At 44.3% G+C, this 18,714-nt stretch overlaps 1 protein-coding gene across 9 annotated transcripts in view; it reads left to right on the top strand.

The window, feature by feature from the left end:
• The window catches only part of ITPR2 (inositol 1,4,5-trisphosphate receptor type 2), a 4,412,221-nt gene that overhangs the window by 2,234,328 nt on the left and 2,159,179 nt on the right, over nt 1–18,714 (top strand). For all 9 annotated transcript variants that reach the window (XM_069628470.1, XM_069628469.1, XM_069628465.1 and 6 more), the window contains one exon: nt 14,167–14,360. In XM_069628470.1, the coding sequence (XP_069484571.1) occupies nt 14,167–14,360 (194 nt within the window). The remainder of the gene's footprint in view (nt 1–14,166; nt 14,361–18,714) is intronic.

Raw genomic sequence — 18,714 nt, 5'->3', positions numbered from 1 at the left:
CCTGACTTCCGTTAAGCTTTCCCACACGGATAAAAGGCAGAGCACGAAAACACACTTTGAGCGAGGCAAAGCACACGAAGGAACAGTGTTTTCCAGATGGCAGCTGAATGAAGGGAGAAAGGCGGCAAACCGAGAAGGGAGAGCAAGGAGGGAGATACCCTTGACCTTTTGGCAAGAAACTGTTATTTTCCAGAAACCTTCAGATTAGAATGCGTAAGGCCAGGAAACCAGACTGATGAATCCTGCATTGTGTGTCACAGATACCCGGGGCCCTCCTGCATGACTGGCCGAGTCGGGGAGGAGCAGCAGCTGCCCTAGTACCGTCCTTGACTCCAGGATCAAAGCAGCGCCAGAGAGATCAACACAGCCGGTGAGTTGGGGAGACCGATGCAAGACTGGTATGTGTTGAAGTCAAGGTTGCAAACTGCAACATTGTATGAAGAGCGCAATAGTGAAGAATATTAACATGTGTGATGAAAGCGCGAGTAAAGCTCAATTGCCGATCGATGTTTGAACTTTAATATGAATCAGAGAAAGTATGATACAAAGTAACAGAGTGGTCCGGCACCGCGGGTGTGCTCAATCAAAGGTCTCTGTGTGATGTACCCAGCCAAGAAATGGCAGAAGCAAAAGTAAAAGGTGAAACTAATGAATGAAGTGAATCAAAGTGGTCCTGTGATAGTTGAAGCTAAACCTATCGCACAGTTGAAAGTCTTTGATTTTTGATACAAAGACGAAAGCAAAGAAAGTGAGATTATAAGGTCCGACGAGCCCGATCAAGGGAGACCCAAGGTGAACAATAAACCCGAGAACTTGTGAATGTGAAAATTCTGATGAGAACGGAACTTTGGCACTTGTTTGTTACGCCAGGCACTCTGCAATAAGAGACTTTTATTGGGAAAGAGACTTTGGCTCATAAGGCCCAGATACCTATGTTTGGAAATTCATCGTCATGGCAGAGAAGCCAGAGTGTGTGCCACCTTGTTCCGTGCTGAACACGTGGGGAAGGGAAGTCAACTGCTGAACTATCCTTACATATTCTTTTTTAACACTTTTCTTTTGTATACATCATTATCCCACACCATTTGTAATTAGATGTAAGGATTAGCAATAGGTTTATTAGTGTAGGCCCTTTTATTTTGACAGAGACTCCACTAGGACTGCGTTATGATTATTTGATGGTCGTAGTTTGCTCCCATCCTTAGATTTATGGTTAGATAGGCGTTCAATCAACCCATTGAAGTTCAATAAACATCCTTGAAGTGTGATCACTTGTGTCTGTCTTCACTGTTTGATACCATGCCTTCCTTACATATCCCAACTCCAAGATGTAAACATTTTAGTAGAAGATATATCGTCCCGCGGGTGCTGTCATTTGTCTTTTATGCTGAGACTTGTCCTTATCTGTGATATGATATGATAGGCTATTTATAACATGCTTAATACCCAGAGGTTTCTAATCGTGGACCCGGGAATGAAACCTGTGTTGCTTCGTGTCACCTTGCTCCCAAGGCGAGCGCGTTGCCGCTGAGCTATCCTCCCGAGACTGTGTGCCTATTTATCAGCCCATTGTTGAGCCATAAATTATGTGCATTTTCATTTATTTAGTTGCAAAAGTGGTGCTAGGGTCAATGATGTGCAATATAGACTTATTGAAAATCTTTCAAATATTTGTGTTGATTTTATGGTAAAATAAATAAATGTTGTATTTTCTTAAATCTTCAAATTGCTTTAAGTAGGAAATTGATAATATTCTCTAGAGTAAAAAAATGGGCCTATCATAGAAATTAAAATTGCCAACATTAATGCACATGCATTATTTTCATCAATGTTGGCTTTTTCAAGGCCTATGAATTGTTTTATACAAAGCATTCTGCTAATATATTAACATGATGTGACAAATGTAGGGAGTTCATGCCCTCTCCACAAGGGGTGGCCACCCTCTTTGGAACTAGGGAAGTGAGTCTGCCAAGCTTAAAACCCCCTAGGTAATGGGGATGGGGAAAGGGGGATCCCACTTGTGTGATCCCCACACCCTTTAGTGGACAAGCAATCCCTATACCTAAGGCTATATGTTATCCTTCCTTCATTGTTTGGATAGCCTACTAGTTTTGTTGGCTATATAGTTGATAGTTTGATATCGTGCTCGTACACAAGTGTTTCAGAGCGGGACAAGGCAAGGGCGGACAAGAACAACGATCTTACTTGCCCAAGTGACATTGAGAACGCGCAAGTGCATGGGAGAGGGAAAAAGGGGAAAAGTGCATGGAAGGGGGCAGAAGTGGAAAGTGCAGAGCAAAGGAATACAGATAAATAATTAAATAAACAAATACTAACAAGCAACAAACAGTAGGAGTGCAGGTCGCAAGTGCTAGGGTTTAGGCTACAGACAGGGCGAGTCTGGTAAGTGCAAAGAGAAAAAAAAGAATAATAAAAAAGGGGTGGGGGACTGTATGATTACAGATACAGGCCCCAGTGCAAGGATGTCCAAGAAGGTAGGTGGCAGTGTTGGGGTAGGCTTGGCCTGGGGGGAAGGAAGAGGGAGAGATGAGAGGACAGGAGGGAGTGATCGCTCCAGGAGAGAGGAGTGGTCAGAGGGATGGAGAGGGGTAGGCCAGAGGAGATCAAGACATCAAGGGCCTCATTACGACTTCGGCGGTAGCCATGCCGCTATTGACGACATGGTTGCCGCCAAAATCGGGTCTGGATCCGGGTTCCCAGAAGGGGGAATTACTGGGCCATTCTGAGTTTGGAGGGCCCGGTAGTTCCTCCCTCCAGGAACCCAGGCCAAAAAACCTTCCCCATTCCCATTGAGCCCATAGGGCTCAATGGGAATGGGAGAGGGAGCAAACAACGGGCCGATTACGAGTGCCCCGTTGTTTGCTCCTTCTTCCCCTCGCGGGACCCGGTAAGTATGGCTGGTTTGACCAGGCGTTCTCACCGGGTCCCGCGAGGGGAGCTTGTAATGAGGCAGAACGGGTTTAACGGGTCCGCCTCCTTTAGCGGAGCCCGTTAACCAGTTCCCTCTCACTCGTAATGAGGCCCCAAGTGTGCCCCCTGCAGAGTGAATTGGGGCAGAGGGGAGGATAGAAAGGGAGAGGGAATTGCAGAGGTCACGAAAGAGCACAGACGAGGAACAGGGAGAATCGAGATAGATATTGGCGTCACCAAGGAGGAAGAGTTGAGTGGTTGAGGCCAAGAGGGAGGTGGAGAGGTGCGCCCACTCAGGGAGAAATGAGGTGATTTGACCAGGGGGCTGGTAGAGAGTAGCAACAGTAAAAGAGTGGCTAGGAAAGAGAGAGAGCCTGCAGACAAGACATTTGAAAGAGGAGTAAGTCTGCGTGGGAATGATAGAGGCAGGAATCTACCCAGGAAAGATCAGGGCTACACCACCCCACACCCTGATTCCCCCGTCCCCCCTCCGGGCCGGGTGGATCTGGGTGCGGAGAGGATCTTGTAGCCATCAGAGTGTCAAAGCTTGTGACAGAGCTGGCCGTGAACCATGTCTCGGTAAGACCAAGGACATCAAGGTCAGGTTCTTCCAAGAGGTGGCAGATGTCAGAGGAGTATTAGACAGCAGAGCGAGTGTTGAGAGTGGCAAGATGAAGAATGTTTCCAGCCTTAAAGGCCTTCCGTGGAGGGGTACAAATCAGAGGCACGCCCTGTGGGGGTGAGGAGGGTGCCCGAGGTGGGGCAGAAGAGGAGAGGAGATAGGGCAAGGTAGCCAAAGGAGGAGAAGAGGGGACAACAGGAGATGAAAGGAAGTTGATGAGGCAAGGGATGCGCCTATCAAAGAGGAGGAGATTGGCCTGAGGGCCTTGAACCATGACAGTGCCATTTAAGTAGACATTAATGATGACTCTAGAGGAGTTGAAGGAAGCCATGAGAATTTCCCAATGGGTGCCACCATTAATGGGGGAGGAGGAGACAGGACACAGCACAGAGATCATATGAAGGGACCATAGATCTGATCCCAAATACTTATATTCGGATACAATCTCAATATTTGCATTCTGTATGTCCCAAGGTTTCAAATTAGATACACAACTCTTTTTGGAGCCTAGGATCATAATTTTACATTTTGCTTGATTTATTTTCAATAAATTTGCATCAGCATATTTACTCAGGCACGACAGGAGGGCTTGCAGGTCCCCTGGTGTCTTAGCTAGCAACACAAGGTTGTCGGCATAAAACAACCAGGGGACCGCGTGGCCACATATACGGGGTGCATCAGATCTGATTTTCATAAACTCATGGCGCACATAAAAAAAATTGAACAGCGTACTAGCCAATATACATCCCTGTTTTAAACCACAAGAAGTCTCAATTGGATCTCATAGCGTGCTGTCCAGGGCTAATCTGATTTGGACCGTTGTTTTAGAATGCAATTCATATATCCAGAACACCAAGTAGTTAGGGCAATTTGCATCGCTCAACTTGTTTATTAAGAGTTTTCTACAAACCGTGTCGAAGGCTGCCTGTATAGACAAATTGGCCCTTTTGTTGTTCTTGTTCCTTTATGACTTCCATGATGTGCAAATTGATTGCGTCCCCATTCCAGGCATAAAGCCAGTTTGGTTTGGATCTCTCATTCTGGTTGCATCCAACTACTTATTAAAATCCCTTAGTATGAGTCTTGCAAATATTTTACTCGGTATGTCCAAAAGAGAAATAGGTCTATAATTCGATGGATCGGCATTATCCCCTTTTTTATGAATGGGAATGGTGATAGACTTCCTCCATGACAGTGGAATACACTGAGTTATTACAATTTGTTTGAATATGGTAACCAAGATTTGGGCCCAGTCAATAGAATTTTTTAAAATCATATAATTTGATATTTCCCTGTGAAAAATAGTATATCATCCACATCGAAATCAAGACCTCGGGCCTCATTACGACCCTGGCAGAAGACCATGGTGCTTTTAGCACCATGGTCCATGCCGGTAAGTTACCGACTCCGCCATGGAGAAAGGGGGAATTACCACCCCATTACAAGGTTGGCGGGGCGGTAATTCCCACTTCATCCATGGCCCTTCCCCATTCCCATTTTTGCCCCATAGGGCTCAATGGGAATGGGGAAGGCGCTAAGTACGGTGCCGCAAATTGCGGCACTGTAATTAGCACCAAGGTCCCTTTGTGCGGGTCCCTACTTTAACGGCTGGTCTACACCAGCCGTTAAGGTCGGGTCCCGCAAAGGGACCTCATAATTAGGCGCTAATAGGTTAACGGCGCTGCAGCCTTTTACGGCGCCGTTAACCCATTAGCGCCTGGGTCGTAATGAGGCCCCTCGTTTTTGCCTCCACTCACAAAAGTCCACATTTCTACTGGCCTTTGTATCAGCATATAAAGATTTATAGAAAGCCGCCCACACTTCTTGGGGATAGGGTTCATTTGATTCATCATGTGGATTTTGCATTGTGTATGTTTTAAGAGAGCACATTTTAGCCAAATTCTTGGATTGCAATCTATCTAACCTACTCTCTGCATCCTGCTGATACATATGAGCATGTCTTGCTTTTATCCAATTTTTATATTTACATTTCAAGGAATTCAATTTGATCACTCGATCAGAATGGCTTGCCTTGAGGAGCTGCCTTTTCTCAAATCTATATTGAGTTTTATGAAGTGCGACCACATGATCGTAAGTGTGCATCAAATCTAAACCTCTGGTATTGGTCTTGTTCTTCTTAACTATAGAAATGTGCATTTCTTAGACATAGGAAGTCATCTTTTCAGGGCGAGGATACAGTTTGTTGTTAGAGGACCGAATTAGATTTTTATTTAGGGTCTCCAAAGAAAGTGGGGTCCAGTAAAATCTGTTTTGAGCAGTGTTCATGATCATATTACATGCTAACGAAGACTCATATGTTTTTTCATCAACATTCCAGGACCACTGATTGGTTTGAATATCGTGATCACTTACATTCTGGGAAATTATTTGAAACTCGGTTATATATTCAAACAGTCCCCTATCAACAAAGTTGTAATCAATTAAAGCAGCTTGAGTGCCTCTATGCCATGTAGTTTTTGATGGCATGTCTCCTTTTTTGGCTCCATTTAGTCTCTGGAACTGCCACTCATCCATAAACAAAATCCATCTACGGGCTGCCGGAGATAGAGATTTCTCAGCTTGAGCTCCACAGGTTATGTTTAAATCACCTGTTATTATTACATGATCACAACTCGGGTCCAGTATTGTTCGTTTTAACAGTTCATCCATGGCATCGAATAATTCATTATCATTGCTTGAGGCATGGTTCCAGTAAACATTTATTAAACCAATATTTGTGACCTTGGATTTTATTTTCACTATCTGAGGAAAACTATTTTGGGAGGACCAAGGATCTATCTGCATATTAGGCGATATTTTTATAGCTACCATAAGGCCCGCCATAGGTCTACCCTTAACCGGCACATTTGCTGGAACCAATAACACATTATGTTTGTCCCAGACAGGAGCAGTAGATAACCATATTTCCTGAAATGCCAGTATGTCAAACTTCTCTAATAAGCTGTCTTTTGACTTTGTGAGATGTTTAAAGCCTCTTGTATTCCAAGATGCTAGGGAAAGGGTACTCAAGTTATGGTGTAGTTTTTATTCACTCTCATTTCTCTACCATCAGTCATTAATCCATCCTCTCTTATTAATTCCGCTTGTTGATTTAGGCACTGATTCTTGGGATAGGCATTAAATCTGGAGAGACATTGATTTCTCAAGATCGGAACATGTTGATGATCAAATGACAACGGGTTCAACAACAGAAAACCCAGCTGATACAGGTCAGCTCTAGCCTGCCACAGAGCATTTTTTACAAAATTTGACTTCATCCAGAGTTTCACTATAGATAGGTCACTTTTGTGGACAAACTCTTTTGATCTATGTCCCCCGAACCTATCCCCTCTGGAGCTGGAACATCTGCAAGTATGTTCATGACCGATTGTCTATTCAGATCAAAACTGTGAAAGGGGTGGGGGCGACACTGCAGCATCAAGAAGTTAGAGACCACATCTCTCTGCGGGGTACGATATCCAGGTTTAGTCACATGATTCACTTTGGGCTGGGTCTCAAATTGGGATTGCTTAGAGTTGTTTGCCATGGGTGTTTGGCCATTGCTGTTTCTGGCATTTGGTACTTGAGACTCTTGGTTATTCATCGGAGAAATAATTATCTTTAATGATTGCTCTATTTCTGTTCTCCATTCAACCATTGTTAATTCCTTTTCCTTGATCAACTCTACTGTGTCGCACCGTACTCCCCCCTCACTGCTCCACTTTGTTTGCTGACCCGGCAGCGTTATGGCAGAGAAATTTGGTTCTCCTGTGGCATTCAACCTGACGGGATCACTTTGTATACTTTCAGGTACAGCAGCTTTTTGCTGATTTGATAGTAGGACTAGATTGTCCAGAGGCTCATATGCCATTAGCGTACTCTGGGTCTGACGTCCTTGCCCTGCTTTTAGTAGTAACTTATTGCGATATTTGTTGGCAATGGCAGTACGGGCCAGAGCAGTGGTAGATTTTGGCATTGTTAGAGAATGGATGAACTGACGGGTGCCTGTGATCTTGGAGTTTGCCACGGTCAGGACATTTTTTGTCTTCTTTGCTGCAATTTTGGGAGTAAAGCTCACATTTTTTTTGTCAATATATTTTTTATTGAAACATCGATCAAACATGAAGTTCATCGTGTAACATATAACAGAGATAAATCATTAATCATATCGCCTAATCAACGCTTCGAAATTTCATTTTAACTTAGTTACAATTCATCTGTTATTCATAACTTCATCACCGCGCTCAGGGAAGAAGCTTAATTTAGCATAACATAAAACGACAGAGGAGAAAGGAAAACAAAAAAAACAAAATTGCCACAATATCCACCAACATTATTAACAACATTGCCCTCAAGGTCCAGACTTCCGCGCGTTTAGTGCTCGGTCCATACCCAAGGCTTGTCATGGTTTAAGAAGGTATATAATCAGTTTAGGCTGGAAAAACATGTGCTCCCTTTCGGTTGCGTGTTCCAAGAATTGCCCCCAGATACTGGAGAACTTGGATGTCTTGCCCTCGAATGTGGGCGTTCGCTTTTCAATTCCGAGTAGTTCCCAAACCTTCACCCACCAATAGGCTATATGGGGGCCCTCTACCTCTTTCCAAAATCGGGCCCGCGTGAGGCAAGCTGCCATAAGTAATTGAGTAATCAAATCACCTCTGGGGCCTGACTGCGGGTACGACCCATCGTCTGGTGTATCACCTAGCAACATTATAAGTGGATCCATGGGAAGCAGCACCCCCACATATGTCCTTGATCTAAAATCCAGCCAAAAGGATTTAATGATGGGACAATGCCACCACAGATGACCCAAGTCCCCCCGCTCTCTGCATCCGTGGCAGCACGTGTCAGGTTAGTCTGGGCTCATCGCATGTAGTTTCTGTGGGGGAAAACACCATCGAAAGCAGAGCTTAAGCGCGCATTCTCTTACTGCCGTGCACCACTTTTTTATTCTTTATCTCAAAGATGTAATAAGTTAGCACATTACTACCCCCAGGTACCTCAGGTAAGCTTTGAACAACATCACTCTTTTGAATAGAACTCTGGCAATTTACAGTGGGATTTTACAGATTGTTAGATTAAACTTTCTTTTTTTTGGTACACAACTGGACAACTTTGCATTCATCATTTCTATCTAAAACAGTGCTGGCCGGCAGGTTTTTCACACACTTATTTTTAAGAGGTTCAGAGGACAAAGGTTTATTTACAAGATCAATATGGCCTACCATTTTTTTCTTTGCACCCAATTGCAGTAAAGCCTGTTGATTTTGTGTACAGTCAATTAGTAGTATGTCATCCTGATTTAGTTTCAGCTCATCAGTCTTTGTGCTTAATTCTGTCATAGAACTATTCACTGTATTGTTTTGTTTTTCACAACATACACAGTGTAAGTGATTGGACTTATTCCCCTGCAACAGTTGAACAAGCAGCATATGCCAATCATTTATTTTTGTGTCTAGGGTGTCATATAGGCGGGCGAGTGAGAACAGCGCAGTGTTCATGATCTGTAAAGACGTTTCAAGGCCTATCACAAAATTCCCCTGTATGGCTTGTGATTTCTCTGCAGGAGCAGAGTGATTTCGACGAGGAGTCGGGTGTGTAAAAGAGCAAGACACTACAGACGAGACATTTTCTGTAGGAGAAAACATTTCGGCGATTGATATAATTCTCGCCTGTTCAAACTTACATCCAGCTCTTGGATGTTATTGTTACATTTTTTTGGCGAACTGGTCAAGCTACTGTCATGGGCATTTTCCATTGAATCTATGACCATGTCCCTGTTTTCTTGAGAAATAACAGGCACCATCATTTTGGCGAAATTTTTAGTATGATCAAAGTAATTTTTTGTGGCCAGAGAGGTTGACACTTCAGCCTTTGGATTTCTCCCTTCCACCATGCAGTCCAGTTGATGGTCAACTATAGTAAGGGCCCCCGCAGCAATTAAAGAGTCGGGCAGGGTACAAAGAGGAGAGGCATCACCCCCATCAACATCAAAGTGGGGAGGACCCTGCTTAGTTGAACCACCAATAGGATAATTTACTTGTCCTCGCTAGATTTATCGTTCGCGAGGACGACTTAGGAGTACGAATGGCCTCCCGGGAGCAAACTGTGATAGCCTCTTGTGCAGGCATACCTGTTCGCAATGTCATCACCATTTCCCTAACTCCAGTTGTTTCAGCAGACTAATAGAAAATCACTCGTTCCACTCGTTCCTTGAACCGGCAGATTTACAAAGGCCTGCTCGGTACCACCATGCCCATCAGTAACGTTGCGAGCTCACACACCCCCAGTATGTCATGTTATTAACACGCGGATGCTTTTGTCTCACGATTAACTTTTCATGAGTAAACAATGATAAACTAGACGCATAACATTCAGATTTCAATCACAGACACTAGTGTTAAAGAGGATGCTTTTACAGGCAATGGAAAAGTAAACATATATCATTCAGAAAAACCAACACTATCGTTTAAAGCTTTAAAATAGTTTAAAATAGTTTAACCCACCGTCCACAGGCCCGCAGACAGCCGACAGCACTTCGCAAAGGCACTTCTCCAAATGCCCCCGCGCCAAATGCGCGCGGCCCGTGTCTTTTAGTGAATTCTGGGATAGTGGGTGTGGCTTGAGGTTTAAAGCTCACTATAAAGGATAAAATAAAGGGATACATGTTATTTTCTATGAATAAAACACGGGGCTGGTCTAATGTCCTTGGAACCAGCTTCTTTATAGTTCACTCCATACCGCTTCAATAGAGGAAAGTAGGAAATGTCAATTACGCTGTCAGGAACAGTTTCGGGCCTCCACAGTCGACAGCACTTCGCAAAGGCACTTCTCCAAATGCACGCGCCCGGCCCGTGCCTTTTAGAGAATTCTGGGATAGTGGGTGTGGCTTGAGGTTTAAAGCTCACTAGAAAGGATAAAATAAAGGGATATATGTTATTTTCTATGAATAAAACACGGGGCTTGTCTAAAGTCCTTGGAACCAGCTTCTTTATAGTTCACTCCGTACCGCTTCAATAGAGGAAAGTAGGAAATGTCAATTACACTGTCGGGAACAGTTTAGGGCCTCCACAGCCAACAGCACTTCGCAAAAGCACTTCTCCAAAAGTGTGCACGCCAAATGCGCGCGGCCCGTGCCTTTTAGAGAATTCTGGGATAGTGGGTGTAGCTTGAGGTTTAAAGCTCACGCTTCAATAGAGGACAGAAGGAAATGTCAATTACGCTGTCAGGAACAGTTTATGGCCCCCACAGCATGGAGGCACTTCTCCAAATACTACGTCTCACCATTCGGTGTCCCACTCCCACTCCCTGAAGACCTCTCATACAGGTGATCGTCCCGCACTGGTCTACCCCCAGGAACTGGATCCAGAAGCAATGGCCTTGTCCTGGCCACCCGGATGACAGATGCCCGGGGACTAGCGGGGGAGACACCTTCAGGTTTCTCACATACCTTTCCCCTATGCGATCTAGCTGCATCTGTTTCACAGGGGAACCGAGAGAGGAAATCCACGTTCCCTTGGTATTTGCCATTTCGGTGCTCCACAGTGAAACAGTAGGGTTGCAGGTCTAAGAACCATCGCATGACTCGAGAGTGGGAATCTTTTCGCTGGCTAATCCGCACTACTGGAGAATGGTCTGTGAAGAGTGTGAACTTTCTTCCTAGGTGGTAGTATCTAAGTGGATAATGGTCCACTTGATGGCAAGGGCCTTTAATACCAGCACAGAGTCATTTTTTGCACGTGGGAAAATTTTGCGACTCGTAAATAAGATGGGATGTTCCAATCCGTCGCTAATTTGTGGAAACCTCTCCCTGTTCCCTTCCCGAACAATCCACTTACCTGTGGGACCAACGCATTGCTCTCCGGACCCGGCGCTCCTACTGTTTGCTTTCTGCCATATACATGGAAAAGGGACTCAGTCCCTTTTCCCTATGGCGGCGGGCATCTTTATTTTCTCTTAATTTTTCATCTAGAAATCGGCTGCGCAAGCAGCGTGGATCTGCCTATGAAAAATTCTGAAAGCTATTTTAACCCCGGGGTGCAAATGGCCTTCATCCCCTGCCGGGAAGGCAGACATGGCCTTTATTGCCCCACAGCCCGAGCTGAGGCCCTCTCTTCGCTGAGACCTACCTTAGCTCAGGCTGGCTGGTCGTTAAAGGCCAGCTCTGCTATCATAGCAGGGCAGGAAAAAAACAATCCTGTGGGAGAAGATCTCTAGATTCAGCTGCCCTGAGGGACTTGTTAGCATCCTAATTGCCTTATACTCGGACACGAAAAAAATTAAGGTAGGATTGGATAAAATAGGAAACACTTGCATTTAAGAGCACTGTGGCTTACGCCATTGGTGTGTGTTAGCACAATTTCTGTTCAGTCTATATATAAGTGCCCTAGAAGAGATATTTCGTAGTATTACAATAAATCCCCCTAAGTTAGGTAATGTTGCCAATGTTGTCCTTTGCGACTTGACTCCAAAAGGGCTCCATCGAGCTCTAACAGCTGTCAACTCTTATGAGAAGGCTGGCAACTAAAGGTGCAACAGAAATGTGCTTATTAAATAGGGAGTTTGGTCATTTCTCTGCAACTCCCATGCTAAATTTCATCAAAAATTCTTGCCGCAAATTTTGTATGGTGTAGAAATTGGCCTTGTTTCTTTTCTTTGGGTCAAGCCTGAGGTGCTCCTCTGGAGGAAAACGTTATCATTGCTGCAGGGGGTGACAATCTAAATAATGCGTCATGAATTCGGGTTAATTTCTATGTGCTTGTGTGAATTGGAGATTGCTGCAACATTTTAGAAAACTTTTAATCCCGCCTACAAATGGTTTATCTATTAACTTAAAGTTTATAATAGAGGAAAGTGTTTGTATGGTTTTAATAAATGAGAAACATCTCTCCATGTTGATCTTGAACGATATTAATTCAACAGAAGAACTCTTGGGGGGTCATTATGATGTTGGCGGTAGCCGTGCTGGTACGGCTGCCGCCAGAGTCATGAATTTTCCGGCACCTGGGAATGGGCAATTAGCGGGGCATTACAGCCCCGGCAGTCCCGGTAATTGCCCATTCCCGGGCGCCTGAAAATAGTACTCCCCATTCCCATTTGCGTCCCATTGGAATCAATAGGAATTACGGGGACGGATGCACCCGCAGCATTCATGAATGGTGCTGGTGCATCCGTCGAGCTCTGCGAGCGGGTGCCGTTCCGCCCACCAGGTCAGACCTTGCTCGCAGAACTCATAGTTTGCAATCCGAAAACAACGGTACCAGCAAGCTTACCGGTACCGTTGTTTCCAGACCGGCAAACTTGTACTGAGGCCCATGGTCAATCTGGGGAAGGTTAAAAGGAAACTGTTTGAATCTGATTGGATTGACAATAGAGGACAAGCTATGAATTAACGATTATGTTATCACCCCAGTTCTGAAATTAACCCAAATAATGTTGCTTCAGTCCATTTAACAAAAAACAACCTTCTAAAAACTGTACAAATGAAATATTTAGCCTGAAGCTAAATCTAATTGCTACTAGAGAAGTGACAGGGAAAAGATAAAATATCCTAAGGGAGCATAGAGTGTGTAGACATTGTGCCTTAGCTATTGAACTGCTTAGACATTTGATTATTGAATGTAGTGTCCTACAGAATTTGCGTTTGGAAATGCTTGGTCGATTTGTTCATTATTAACAAAAATGTAAATACTAAAACATTCTTGATCTTAACTTTATCTAGTCGAGAGACAATTTTTGTTGTATTGTGGTAGCATATTTATGCAAGGTTTTAATATGAGATATTCTCTTTCTGTCCTTTTTTTATATGAAATTGTTTCTATTGAAGTTTGCTGTTTGTATTGTGCAATAGTGTAAAATGTGTATCACTTATATACACTTAATAAATAAATAAATTATACTGCAGGTAGAAGGTTATTTTTCTTGCTTTTTTCAACCTTCCATAACAAAGACGGTGAGTGTTTTTTCAAAGCAGTCTTCTGAGAGTTAATGATTTTATTGCATCTATAAATACGCTATTAGCATAATACAAATTTCTTAAGAGTTCCTTCAGCCACTTGATGTATAAGCAGTATGCGTATATCCTTACATCTGAAGTCCTGTTAACAACTAGCATTGACAAAACCAACAGTTTTGGCTTGTTTATAGGCATTTGTCATGCACAGGTACCATATTCTCAGGTACCCACACAATTTTCCACTTGTTGTAGTCTTATGGCTAGGCCATACCATTATGGCAGATACTTTCCCATGCTTCCACAAAAGCCAAAATTATTCACTTTACCAATGTTTGTTTGGCACAGTGTTTTACCCCAGCAGTTTTTAAAGGCATTTACTTTTGATTTAATTTAGGTTTTTACTTATTTATTTTGGCTTTGCCTATTTCTATCCAGGGTATTTTTACTGTGTACAGTTTCAGAGTGTTATTTTTCTTTAAATGCCCCGTAGATTGAAATCCAACCACAGCATATATTGTTTATGTATCTCCTTCTATCTGTGCCAGAATGTTATGTTCCGGCACTTTCTCCCATTTTGAGAACTTGAACCTTGTTCAAACAGAATTCTTTTAGAAACAATGGTATCCAAAATCACTCAAGTGAGTATCTGTTTTATTAGGAAACAATGTCATGAGGACCATCCATGGAGTGGGAGAGATGATGACACAGATGGTACTGAGTCGAGGAGCGATCCTTCCCATGGCTGTAACAGATATTCAGCCAGCCCTTCACCCAAACAAGCAACTTGGCAACACAGACAGTGAGGACATAACAGTAATGGACACCAAACTAAAAATCATTGAGATTTTACAGGTAAGAACTCTTCATGGTATTGTTAATTAGTATGGGATATCGTAGCAAGGAAACTGGTCATAATGCGAGGGAAATGTGCCCCAAAACTGTCACTTATTACAAAACAATAAAACCTGCTTAATCACATTCTGTACTTTGTGGTTTTATGATCCACTTGTGAACACATAACTATTGCATGAAAAATGAAGATGTTTTCACAACTCTTTTTAATTTGGTGCAATAGTGGTATACTTTTTTTGATTGGGACTGTTTTTTTTAATAACCAAAAAAACAGTCTTCCATCGTATTATCTCAAGTACTTAACAATGGTAAGACAAAAAATCAGTTAGTGAATCAAACTTTCAACATTTTTAAAAATAAAGTTTTGATACAATTCTCCAAATGTTCATGGAATGCCAGATGGACAAATTCACAATGCTGCACTCACAAAAAGGAGAGATACCAAGAATAGAAGAAATCTACCCAGTGAGAGAACGCCACAAGTTAAGAGCTTGCCTCTGCAATCTGTGTTGAGCCTACAGGAGACTAATTTGTGTAATTGCAGGCTTACTCAGCCTTTCAACTTTCTGAGATTGATACATTCAAGTAACATTACATTACATTATAATAAGATCTAATATTGAGGGCTTTAGAAGAGGGAGGAATCTAGCTTGAAATGCTATAATGCTGTATAGAAACCTGATAAGAATTAAGATGACAAAAAGTCAACCATATAAATAATGTAATGTGTCATTTTATGTAGAAGCATGAGAAAACATTGTCTTATTTCACTTTTGAACTCATCTATAAACCTTCACCAAATGTGGCAAAAAAAGGTTTGTTAACAACAGAAGACACATGGAAAATTTGTTTAAATTTGATGATGGTTTTCTTATTATTTTTTTTTCAAAATCTTCTTATTAAATTCAGTTTTACAACATAAGAACTCATTCTCCCCCCAACACTCCCTCCTCCCCACATCCCCCCCGAGGCAGATTCCACATCATCCTCGACCCATTCCTTCCATGGGTCGACTATCGAGATTCACTGCAATAATCTTAGGCGCTGGAGGCACTACCCAATTCGAAAGTCATCTCTGAGGAAGGCCAAAGTTTCTCCCCACTCGCAAACGTTTGGAGCATATCATGTGCAGCATACGTTGCCCACTCCAGCGCCACTATTTCCCAAATTTTCCTTAGCCAGTCTTGCAACCCTAGGTACTTCCCTGTTTTCCACCTTTGCGCTATTACTGTCATAGCTGCGAGCGTGAGAACCACTCTAGCTTTTTCCCGGGTTCTTCATTCCCCCTGCCCAACATCTCCCCTAGTCCAAGTATGATTTGCTCCGCAGGTCTATTTCCCCCTGAACCGTAGGCTTGTTCCTGCGCTTTCTGCACCTCTTGCCAGAAGGGTTCTATTTTGGGGCATCTCCACCAGATGTGCTCTGCCGTGCCTTCCAACCCTCACCCCCTCCAACAGGTGTTAAGACGGATTTCTGAACTCTGTCCTGGTGGCGCAGAAGTTCAGAAGGCCAACCTAATTACTTGGAACAGGGTAACCTCTGGACGAGCCAGACCAATCAAGGTAGCGATCGCGGCGGTCAAGACTAGGTCTCAAGAGGGGTGAGGGTGACTGAAAGCCCGCAATGAGCACACAAAGCAAGGACACTTACAAACTACTCCAAACAGGTGTTATATTAAAAATATATACACATTTATTCCAAGGCCTTTAAAATAATGACTGTAGCGAGAAAATCACAATACAACTCTAGTAAACCAACACATACCATACCAATACAATATATATACAAATACAACAAGTCTCAAGCGTTAGATGCACGAAATGTGTAGTCCACCTAAAAGGGAAGGAAAACAGGCAGTGCGAAATAATGCTTAGACCCAGTCCGCCTTCAGAGGCACCTAACTAAAAGGAAGTCCGAGCCCTACGAAGAGTGGAGCCTTGTGCTCAAAAGTACCTGCACACGCTGGTGCCAACGGGCAAAAGGGGAGTCTCTTCGAGGGAAATCAGGCAGTTCAGTTTAGTGCACAAATGAAGAGGAACAAGTTCCGCGACTCAAGTGCAGCCTCCACTGTGGGCAGAAGCAGAGCGCGAGTACGGAAAAAGGTGCTGTTTTGACACAGTGGGGAAAAGCTATGGGCTCCTGCAGGAGGGCGACCAGTTCCTAGCTATGCTACTCACCGGTCCCCAATGCAAGCAGACCCAGGCTTCTCGGTGTCAGTTTCAGTAGCTGGCAGGTTCAGAAGAGCAGGGAGCGTCTCGTCGTCGTGTTGAGTCTGCAGCAGCAGAGTTGAGTAAAAGACGTCCCAAACGAAGAAACCCGCACAGTTTGTTACCACAGCAGGGCAACGGAGCGGCCGTGTGTATCTGAGCCAAATGTACACTACTCACTTCAGACCTGGGAACGCCAAGTGTACGAAGCGTGTGAGAGTGACAAGGACTCGAAATAGTACACAACCTGGCGGCGGTTACAGAGCAAGACTCCCGTGTAAGCTGGTCAGTTTACTGGATGGCCCAGAGACGCTTCCGAAGGCTTACTGGCAGGAGATGGTGAAGATGCCGAGAATACCTGTTCCCGCTATTCCAAGGGTCGAAGTACCAGTACAGGCCTTCTGGTTCGACAAAGGTGAAAAGGGTTTCACAAGGCGACAGCAGTGCAGAGGAGCAGTGCTTCAGCGGGTCACCAGCGATTCCTCGGTCCAGCCTCTTGGTTGCAGGATACTTGGCTCCTGTATTCCTTCGTTCGTGAGAACTCAGGAGATCGACATGGTAGTGGTGTTTCCAGCCCCCTCTTATCCACGGTTCCCTTCGCGCCAAAACGGAGGGGACCCAATGGGAGATCCGCTCATCAACACTCACACCATTCGTGGACCAATCACGGACCACGGTGGTCCCAGGCATTCATACCACCCTAGACTCTCTGGCACCCAGGATGTGTATTGGGACCAGACATCCCAGCCCACATCCTGGAGGCACACATACGACATGTAGAAGCCCGCGAAAGCATCCGTGTTTCGCTGGAAAGTACAAGCCCAAATCAGGAAGGCCCCGGGTCGGCTCGACCTGGGGAAGGTGAAGGGAGCAAGACGGTCAGCGGACAGGACAAAGGAGCCTCGTGGTCTGGCCATTTTGGGAGCCAGGCCACCATTTTGAGTTAAGCGCGAGAAACGCGCTTAGAACGCCAAAAGGAGCTCAAAACACAAGAAACGATCGCTGCCACCATTCCCGTCCGTGAATCACTTGCACCGATCAGTTACAATCCTAAACGAGTATCTAGGGCCTGTAAAAGGCTAGAGACCCAAGAGAGCCTTAACTTAGCTTACAGTGCCCTCTTGTGTCATGTTGCACGAAAGCCGCAACATGATAAAAGAAACTACGGAAAACAGCATTTCCCGGTACTGACTGTCTTAAGGGCATGTCAGATTCCCCGTAAGAAAGGAGCGAAAGCCCAGAGGAGTGCGGCAGAAGGCTGCACTTCTCTGGCAAAGTCGAGAACAAGGTGAAAAACAACAGCAAAAAGTTTAGGGGTTGCCACATGGAAGGAAAATTACCTACAATTATGAAATCTTTCCTAACAACAGGCTCCCGAGGTCTCCGGATATATCTTGTGGAGACGGGCCGGTGTGTAGTGCCAGCTATACAGTATTTTATACCTCCCCTCTTGTAGTTGAGAGGCTCTTGCCAGCTTGTAGATCTTTCTCCATAGTCTCTCCCATTCCTCTCTCTCTATCTCCCTTCCCAAAACCTGTTACCAACCCTGCATGTATGGCCAGTGTTGTCTGGGTTGTGCACACTCCAAAATTTTGTAGAGATTTGATATTAGGCCCTTTGACCGGTGGTTGGATGAAAGGAACTTTTGAAATTGCGTCCTGTTCCTGGATGCTGCCTGTTTGTTGCTGGGGTTCAAAACCCAGTGCCGTATCTGTGCGTACCTAAGCCTTTCCCCCTCCCTTACCCCAAATTCTCTCTTGCAATCCTCGAAGGAGAGAACCTCTCCGTCCGGAAACATGTCCCCCATCGTTTTACATCCCCCTTCTTGCCATTGCTTAAATGCCCCTTGTTCTAGCCCCGGTGTAAAGTCCCCGTTATTAAATATATGTGTAAAGGGGGAAGGGAAGGACGTGATTCCTTTGGTCCTCACCAGCTTGTCCCAATTATCCGCCACCAAATTAGATATAGTACTCTCATAGAGATGCTTGGGCCTATGTTGCTTCGGGAGCCACAAAACCTCTGCCAGATTGTAGTGAACGACTGCTCTGTCCATTTTCATCCATTGTTTATTTTGCATAGTTTCTCCTTCCTGGAGCCATTCTCTGATCACCCGCAGCTGCGTAGCCTCAAAGTATAGTTGGAAATTT

Source organism: Ambystoma mexicanum, chromosome 12, assembly GCF_040938575.1.
Source record: "Ambystoma mexicanum isolate Mex_15411 chromosome 12, UKY_AmexF1_1, whole genome shotgun sequence".
In the NCBI taxonomy this organism is placed as follows: Eukaryota; Metazoa; Chordata; class Amphibia; order Caudata; family Ambystomatidae; genus Ambystoma; species Ambystoma mexicanum.
The sequence above is the reverse complement of the archived record's forward strand: the minus strand, read 5'-3'. Positions and strand labels throughout refer to the sequence as shown.